This window comes from Podarcis tiliguerta (assembly GCF_965153285.1).
Source record: "Podarcis tiliguerta genome assembly, chromosome: 17".
Taxonomy (NCBI): domain Eukaryota; kingdom Metazoa; phylum Chordata; class Lepidosauria; order Squamata; family Lacertidae; genus Podarcis; species Podarcis tiliguerta.
Genome location: NC_139550.1, coordinates 33,990,524 through 34,000,079, shown reverse-complemented (window position 1 = coordinate 34,000,079; position 9,556 = coordinate 33,990,524). Strand labels below are relative to the sequence as shown.

General features: G+C 51.4%; 1 protein-coding gene across 2 annotated transcripts in view; it reads left to right on the top strand.

The window, feature by feature from the left end:
- Positions 1-1,510: 1,510 nt before the first annotated feature.
- MAST1 (microtubule associated serine/threonine kinase 1) overlaps positions 1,511-9,556 on the top strand; it is a 98,317-nt gene continuing 90,271 nt past the window's right edge. For both annotated transcript variants that reach the window (XM_083419406.1, XM_083419404.1), the window contains exon 1: positions 1,511-1,633. In XM_083419406.1, the coding sequence (XP_083275532.1) occupies positions 1,595-1,633 (39 nt within the window). In that variant the 5' untranslated portion in view covers positions 1,511-1,594. The remainder of the gene's footprint in view (positions 1,634-9,556) is intronic.

The following is a 9,556-nucleotide window of genomic DNA, read 5'->3' as shown; positions in this document are numbered from 1 at the left end:
CTGTGTGGCTTATGGGTGTGAGAATCTGATATGACTCCCCCACCCTTTTAAAGGCAGAGCTTCATTTCAAGTTACCAGAAAGGCGATTCTAAGCATCTGGAAGAACTTTCTTACAGCTGTTTGACAGGGGAACGGACTCCCTTGGGAGGTGGCGGACTCTCCTTCCTTGGAGGTTTACAAGCAGATGTTGGATGGTCAATTGCCATGGATGCTGGACTAGAAAACCCTTGGGGTCCCTTCCAACATTACAATTCTATGATTCTATATAATAGTCAGGGTAGACTGGGGGGCCCAATTTGAATAAGATATTGGGAGGGCAGGTAAGGGAGTGGGTGCTGCTGTAGTCTAAATCACTAAGCCTCTTGGGCTTGCTGATCGGAAGGTTGGTGGTTCGAATCCCTGCAACGGGGCGAGCTCCCATTGTTCTGTTCCAGCTTCTGCCAACCTAGCAGCTCAAAAGCACGTCAAAGTGCAAGTAGATAAATAGGTACCACTGCGGTGGGAAGGTAAATGGTGTTTCCGTATGCTCTGGTTTCTGTCAGGGCATTCTGTTGTGGCAGAATTGATTTAGTCATGCTGGCTACATGACTCAGAAAGCTGTCTGCGGACGAACGCCGGCTCCCTCAGCCTGAAAGCGAGATGAGCACTGCACCCCATTAACCATCCAGGGGTCCTTTTCCTTTTTTATCTTTTTGTCCCACATAATTGATCGCATGATGCAGCACACACACACACCATTTGAATGGGAATGGACATCAAATCTGCGGGGGTCCGGCCCCCTCACATATGTTACTGTGGGGGTCGAAGCCCCCACGGCCTCTTATGGGGCCGACCAAGACATTTTGGCGCCCGAGGCAAGACGCGCCACGGACGCGTGGAATGCAGATAGCGGGTGGGGTGGCTCCTTCTTAAGGGCTGCCTCGCAGGTGAGATGATGGCAAGAGTCTAGTTCTCAGTGAGGGTCTTTGGCCCGAGGGCGGGGGAGTGCGTCAAAGCCCGGCGCGCTGCAGCTGCGCCCCCACCCTCAGCCTTGGAGCAGGCGCGGCGCCGTGTGATCGCCCAGCCGGCCGAGGGGAAAGGGTTAAGGAGGCTGGCCTTGGCCGGCGAGGGGGCGCCGCCGCATCCTCTCGCTGCCCCCGCCAGGTCGGGCTCGGTGGCAGCCGGAGCGCACGTCGGCCCCGCCCGCGGCGCACAGGAGCGGGAGCCGGGGAGGGGCGGCCGCCGCCCTCGCCGCCTCCTTGTGCCGCTGCTCCAGCTCCGGCAGCCTCGGGCGCGCATGCTGCCGGCGAGCCCCAGGGGCGCGGCGTTGCTGCCCCGGCGCAGAGAGAGGATCCGCCCGGCGCGCCCCGGGCCAAGCGTCCCAGGCCAGGCGCCCGCCAGGCCCGCCGAGAGGCCGGGGCTGTGCCGCAGTCGGGGGGCGGGCGGGCGAGGCGCCCCCTCCGCGCAGCCCACCTGGCCAGCCCCGCCCTGAGCGCCGGCCCAGCGCAGCGCAGCCGCGGCCTGGAAGGCGGCACGGGAGGCGCGCTCGCTCGCTCGGCTCGGCTGGCACTAGGCGCGCGGCGCCCATGGGGCGAGCTCTTCGGGCCGGCCAGCGATGGACGACTCCGGGATCATACGCCGGAGGCGGCTGCAGGTAAATCAGGGCGCGCGGCGGGTCCCTTCTCCCTCCTCTCCCAAGCGCAGCCCGCGCCGCCCTGGCCAAGCCTGCCGCGGTGCCGGGGATGCGGCGCGCAATCCGCGCGCCCTCTCCGCCGACGCAGGCAGGCCGGCCGGCCGACGAGCGGCAGAGGCAGGGCGGCAGCTCTCTCCTCCGCCATCCCGGGGGAGCCTCCGGGCAGAAGCCCAGCCCGGGCTTGTTCCTTCCTGCAGGGCGCAGGTGTGCTCGGTGCCAACCGAGCGGCGCTTTCCTTTGGTGCCAGGGGGGCGCCGCCGGAGGTGGCCGCGCTCCCCGCACGCCAGACCCGAGCAAATCTTCTGGTGTCGCAGGGGGAGGAGTGGGAAGGGGGACGGAATGGCCGAAGACCAGCGGGGAAGCCGAGGGCCGCCTGCCCCGGGTGGGCTGTAGGGTCAGGCGAGTCCCTGGGCAGCGCCAGGGAAAGATCAGCGGCGCTTGGCTTTGCTGAAAATGAGATCTAGGGGAAGGTTCCTTTTTCTGCCTCCTTTTCCCCTGCTCCATCCCTTGGGGCAAAGCCAGACTGAAGAGACCGAGGCTGTACCTCAGTCGTAGGAATATAAGAATTTCCCGGTGGGGTCAGGCTAGAGTCCGTTTATGTAGTGTTTGGCAGCATGCAAAAATGACAAGCAGCAGTCCCTGCCCCGAGGAAGTTCCACTCTAAATACCACTCCCTAGCAAGGGAGAAATAGGGGTAGAATTATTACATTTGTTTACTTAAATAACTTGTTTAGATTTCTGCCCTATGCTTTAAGTACATGAACAGGGCAGCTTTACAAACCTTATTATTTTATAAACCTTAATATGTAGAGTAAACTGCAGCTTGAGCATGACAGCACCCAAATGAAATAGAGCAATGCACAAGCACTAAAAAGGTTGAGGGGGCGGGGGATCAAAAAAGTGTCCAGGAAGACTTGGAGTGGGGGCTGGGTGAGCCTTTGATTGTGAAAACATTCCAAAGCCAAGGTGTCTTATATTGCTACATTTCATTCCCACTTTGGTTGTCAGGAAATGTTGAACAGCAAAAGACTGCAATGGAAACATCCAGTTGCTGAAGATTTTTAGGGAAAGCCCCTGGAGGCCAACCCACTACACCTTTGACATTAGTGATTTTGCTTGGCTACTCCAGAAGTTCCACAAATGCTCTGTGAAGCATTGTGTGCTGATAGCACACATTGTGTGCACAGAAGAATTAGGACTGTGACATGAATGAGATTCAACAACTGGAGTAGTATGGATATGATGAGAGACACAGAATGGGGCACCCACCCAGAGTCCCATGGACTCTGGGCTAAGCAGGTTCTGCCTGGCTGGTATCTGTTTGGAAATTGAATCAATAGACAGTTCTCTTGGCTCCTTGCAGGCAGTATGAGCTGTGGAGGTAACAAACAAACTCTCCACATGTCCAGACACTTCTAGTTATATGTTTTAAAAATAATTCACTTTAACAGTTGTTTAGCCTTGTCCCTCTTATTTCACAGAGCTTGAAATGTGTTTATGGTATATAAACAAATTGTTTGGAATTATCGAGGCATGGGAATGTATGCATATGCTAGGTTCCCAGAGAGTAGCGCAGTCCATTCATCTGCATACTGTCCCGGGCAGCAAGGAAGGATACAAGAGAGAGAAAGCTATGGGGATGCTCAGCTCATGTGGAAGGGAAAAGCGAAACAGCAGAAGTCCCCGTGGCTGGACCATGTGCTTAGTGAAGGCGAGGCATTCTAAAAATGGAAACAAAACTCTTTCAAAGCCCATCATTTCTTGTAAGCAATCTGTTCCTAAGAAACCAAATTTACCATTTCCCGAGCTGTATTTGCAGCGGGTCCCTGGAAGGATGCAGAAAGTGTAGTGCAGACTTTTCCAACTTTGTGCTCTCCAGGTGTTTTGGACCACAGCATGTTGGCTGAAGGCTGATGGGAGTTGTAATCCAAAACATCTGGAAGGGCACCAGGCTGGCAAAGGCTGCTGTTAGAGTGCTGGGACTGGGGTGACCCAGGCAAATTCAGATGTTTTCTTAGCTGGGTAACCTTGGGCCAGCCATCATTGGTGTAATCCAACTCACAGGATTCTTTTGAGGATAAAATGGATCTTTGGTTCCTTGGAGGAAAGTGAGGATATAAATGTGATAAATGAGAAAATCTGTTTCTCTTTATTTCACATTGGTAGACATTGGAAGCTAAGAGACATATGAAATAGCAAAAAGTTGACTGGATATGAACAGCTAGTTCCATAGTTCTATTTGCGATTGTATTTTGTATTTTGTTTTGAACTGTTTTTATTCTGTATTTTATTTTATTTTGCTGTAATCCATTCTGGGGGTTTCCGGTGAAGGGTGGATAATCTAATAGTGATGATGATGACGATGACAATTAATAATAATTTCAATTAATAATGCAGTGATCTATAACCTCCCCTACCTCATTTTGCAGTCTCCTTGATGGAGAAGAGAAAGTCACCATCACTCATATAATCTTGGAGTAGGGTTTCATTAATTTATGTAGGCCCATCTGCGGTGTCTTTATGCAATGCCCAGGCTGTCCTGAAGCATATGAAGTGAGAAGTGATGAAAGTGCTTCTGACCATGTGAAGAGAGAATTTCATCCGACATAAAGCTACAGATTCCCAGGACTATGCCATAGGGTTCCTGGGTCTGAAAGTGTTTCCAGATAGTCTCAGTCCTGGAATTTGCACTGTTAGAAACTAAGTGCCATCTTTCAGTGGTGTCCACTAGACATCTTTTGCTATATCTCTTCAGACATCATGCCTAACCATGTTCTGCACTAATCAGAGTTCAAAATCCAGACTATGGTTTGTGCTTCTGCACATGTAAGCCAACCATTGTTTAATTTATTTGTCCAGGCGATAGGTTTAAGCATTTCCTCCTTCTTTTACCAATGGTCCTTACAATACTTTGGGCTTGTATGTATACTGCCTTTCATATGCAGAAATAATACTGTACAATGATCCATCAAACAGGTTACAACATTAAACAGTTAATATTTTCAAAACTAAAACACAGCAGTTATCCAAGGCAAATCAACACAAAACCACTTCTGGAACTAGACACCAGCAAAGATCTTAGGGTCACAAATGCATTTTCAGAAGGCACCCAAACACCATCAGTGTTGGTGTCCAGCTGGACATGCCACCAAGAGCCACCAAGAGAAGACTCTATTCCTGATCACCCCCAAATGCACTTCTTCACAATGTTCTACAACCAAGAGGCCTCAGCTGATCAGACAAGGCAGTATGGGAGGAGGCAATCTGTCAATCTGGTCCCAAGCTGTTTGGGGCTTTGTAAGCCAGAACCAAAGGGATGCGGGTGGCGCTGTGGTCTAAATCACTGAGCCTAGGGCTTGCTGACCAGAAGGTCGGCGGTTCGAATCCCCTCGACGGGGTGAGCTCCCGTTTCTTGGTCCCAACTTTTGCCAACTTAGCAGCCTTTTTCCATGCGCTGCTCTGGTTTCACCAGAAGCGGCTTAGTCATGCTAGCCACATGATCCGGAAAAACTGTCTGCGGACAAACTTCGGCTCTCTCGGCCAGTAAAGCGAGATGAGCGCCACAACCCCAGAGTCATTTGCAACTGGACTTAACTGTCAGGGGTCCTTTACCTTTACCTTTTTAAGCCAGAACCAGGAAGTTAAACCTAGCCTGATAGCTAATGATCAGCCAATTCAGCTCCTTTAGGAGTGGGGTAATAATATCTGTACAATAATGTAATCCATTGAGTAGCCGAGGCACCACATTTGTCGCTACTGCAGGTTCCAGATCAGCCCCAAAGGCAGCCCCACAATAGAACACATTGCAGCAATCCAGCTTTGAGGTAGTCAGTGAATTAGTCACAGGCATAAGGCTATTCCTGTCCAGAAATGAGAGAAGCTGGTAAAAGGCACTCCTGTACCATTTGATCAAGTGTGGATGAAGTGTATTGACTGACGTGGGGTTTTTTGCCTACTGTTTTCACGATGCTACAAAGAAAATATCACCCCTACGCCTTAATTATACTGTGGCTTCGATATTATTTGTGGAGCTGCCGATATAAATAGTATGCCTTACATTCTTCTAAATGTAACTTGAATTTAGCAACAGTCTTCATGACTTGCAACCATTTTCATGTAGTAATTATAAAGCTAGTAATCCTTAATCATAATATTTTAATGTGATATGTCGGTGCTGGAGCGTTTTAGACACTTTGCATACAGTAACTCTTACAGTAACGAGGTTGAGGTAGGCCCAATATTATTAGCTTTAAGCAGCCCTCTCCTAAACAAACAAACAAACAAACAAACAAACAATATTAGTGTGACTTGCTGAAGGCCATCTAGTGTGTTGATAGCACAGGTGAGATTTGAACTCAGGACTTCTTATTGATAGCTAGGTTTTCTGCATTAAGTCTCTTGGAGCGACAGACCAGGCCAGATAGGGTGCCCATGGTTCAAATACAATACAGTGGTACCTCGCAAGACGAATGCCTCGCAAGACGAATGCCTCGCAAGACGAAAGAGTTTTTTGTTTTTTGAGTTGCTTCGCAAGACGAATTTCCCTATGGGCTTGCTTCGCAAGACGAAAACGTCTTGCGCCTTTTTCTTAAAACCATCAATGCATTCCTATGGGAAACCGTCAATGCATTTCCTATGGGAAACCGTGCTTCGCAAGACGAAAAATTCACAAGACGAAAAAACTCACAGAACGAATTAATTTCGTCTTGTGAGGCACCACTGTACTCAAGTTGTGGGGGTGAGCACATGCAAAGCTGCTGCATGCAAAACATTTTTATCTTGCCGATCTTCCAAGGCACCCAGGTGGTAGTCATGGCTCTTCCTACTTTCCTCTTAAATAGCCCTCTGAGTTAGGAGAGGGAGAGGGAGTGATCTTCCCAAGACTACCCAGTAATGTCCATGGCTGAGTGGGATGTGAACCCAGCTCTCCCCCAGTCCTAGTTTGAGAGTAACAGCTACAGCACCCTAGCATTGCATTGACTGGCTCACCTTCAAGGATGGCTCTTTGACACAAGTAAGTGTAGGCTGGGATTTGGCTATCTTGCAAATGCAGCGTGTATCTCATTCTCTCTGCTGTAGTAACTATTGTTTTGCTTTCAGACCATTCGCAGGAAGTCCCCAATTGGTGGACACACACACACACACAGTGGGCGGGGCAGATTTTAGTAATATTTTGGAATATGGTACCCTGTGTGATGCCAAAAATTGGCACACACACCCCCAATGGATCTTCTCCATTTTGGATCTTCTCATTTTTGGATGCCCTCACCTCAGCACCCTGTGCAGTAGAACTGCCTGCACCACCCTAAATCTGGTGTTGTGGTGGGAGGAAATTTGGGAGCATAGCTGGCTGGGGGTTGCAGCAGCGTGGGAGAAAGCCCCCCTGACTGACTCCTATGGGACTGTTGCCAACAGCTGACACGCTTCCAGGAAGACACTCTACAAGGATGTAGAAGGAGAATGCAGCACCCAAAAGTAACTCGTAGGAGAGTCGGACCAGTGACAAAAAGCCAATGCTTCTCCATGCCTTGTTGGCCACTGTGGGGAATTGGATGAGAGAGGCCTGTGGTGATTGTTATTATTCTTTTATTTAGTGTTAGGATAATTTATTTAGTGTTAGGTAGTACCTCTGGTCTGGGACGTGGGTGGCACTGTGGGTAAAACCTCAGCGCCTAGGACTTGCCGATCCTCAGGTCGGCGGTTCGAATCCCCGTGGTGGGGTGCGCTCCCGTTGCTCGGTCCCAGCGCCTGCCAACCTAGCAGTTTGAAAGCACCCCTGGGTGCAAGTAGATAAATAGGGACCGCTTACTAGCGGGAAGGTAAACGGTGTTTCCGTGTGCTGCGCTGGCTCGCCAGATGCAGCTTGTCACACTGGCCACATGACCCGGAAGTGTCTTCGGACAGCGCTGGCCCCCGGCCTCTTAAGCGAGATGGGCGCGCAACCCCAGAGTCGGACACGACTGGCCCGTACGGGCAGGGGTACCTTTACCTTTACCTTTAGTACCTCTGGTGGGGAACGCATTGTGCTCCCTGGGTAATTTGTCCACCTTTGGTCCCCATCCTGCACTCAGCCCTTACCTGTGGCTCCTAGGAGCTGTCAGCATGTGACAGTGGCCATACCCTGGGAAAGGGCTTCAACTGGCCGGCTAAGCCAGGTGAAGATTGCCAAAGGGTCTCAAACCCTTGATGAGTTAGGGACTTCCACGGCGTGAGAAGACAGGCTCAGACAGACTAAACAGATGAGGCCAATACAGTGGTACCTCGGGTTACAGACGCTTCAGGTTACAGACTCCGCTAACCCAGAAATAGTACCTCGTGTTAAGAACTTTGCTTCAGGATGAGGCCCCATTAGCTAAAGTGGTGCTTCAGGTTAAGAACAGTTTCAGGTTAAGAACGGACCTCCAGAATGAATTAAGTTCATAACCCGGGGTACTACTGTAGTTGGTTCAACGAACCATATACAGTGGTAGCCCTTGGGTTACATACGCTTCAGGTTACATACGCTTCAGGTTACACACTCCGCTAACACAGAAATAGTGCTTCAGGTTAAGAACTTTGCTTCAGGATGAGAACAGCAATTGTGCTCCGGCAGCGTGGCGGCAGCAGGAGGCCCCATTAGCTAAAGTGGTGCTTCAGGTTAAGAACAGTTTCAGGTTAAGAACGGACCTCCGGAACGAATTAAGTACTTAACCTGAGGTACCACTGTAGTGCAGGTTCTTGGCACCCAGGGTGCACGTGTGTATGTGCCTGGGAGATGGGGCACAGAGGGGGCCCGCGCCAGCCCAAGCCCTCACTTCTAACCGAGCTGTGGCCGTCTGAGCTGGTGGCGAGGGAGGGGAGGCAGAAAGAGGCTTGAAGGCACCCCATGATGAGGGCAGACTTGAGGGCTGTGGCATCAAAGTGGCGTATTGTGGGGGTGCTAGGGGGGCCATTGCCCTGGGTGCAGTGGCGTAGCGTGGGGGTGCAGGGGGGGCGGCCGCACTGGGTGCAACATCGGGGGGGGGGCGCTCGCACTCGCAGCTCTCTGCCCCTACCTGGCTCACTCACTCTCTCTCACTGCAGTGCTGGCTGTGCGAATCCGATCCGAGCCGCCGGGTCGCCGCCCACTGTGGAGGGGAGGGTGCCAGGCGTGCGGTGCGGTGCGGAGAGAGAGCGAGGGACTATCTGGGGGAGGGACAGTGCAGCGGGGGGGGGGCGCAAATTACTTGCCTTGCCCCGGGTCCCTAAGATGGTTGGATAGCCTCTTTTATGGATAGCCAAGCTGGTGCTGAACACATTGGTGGAGTCTCCTTCTTTGGAGGTCTTTAAGCAGAGGCTTGACAACCATATGTCAGGAGTGCTCTGATGGTGTTTCCTGCTTGGCAGGGGGTTGGACTCGATGGCCCTTGTGGTCTCTTCCAACTCTATGATTCTATGATTCTATTCTATTCTATATTGCTCTGCTTTCCTTTGGACCACATCAGTGAGGCTGAGAGGGGCATCTTGTCTTCTGGGAACCCTCCATACATACTGCATAGACTTGTGGCCGGGAAGGTCACATTGGCTTCCTAACACAGTGGTTTGACTTCACCCCTGGAGGCGCACTCCATTGTCTTGAGACAGAAGGAAGCCAACAATGCTTTATACCACAAGGGTCTCAAGGCAACTTCTATTAATACAGCAAAAATAATACAGAACACATACAGTAAAAATTCAAATAGAGTAAAGGCAGTCATACATGCAGTGTAAACCACTGAGCCTCTTGGGCTTGCCGATCGGAAGGTTGGCGGTTCGAATCCCCACGACGGGGTGAGCTCCCGTGGCTCGGTCCCATCTCCTGCCAACCTAGCAGTTTGAAAGCATGTCAAACTGCAAGTGGATAAATAGGTAGCGCTCTGGCGGGGA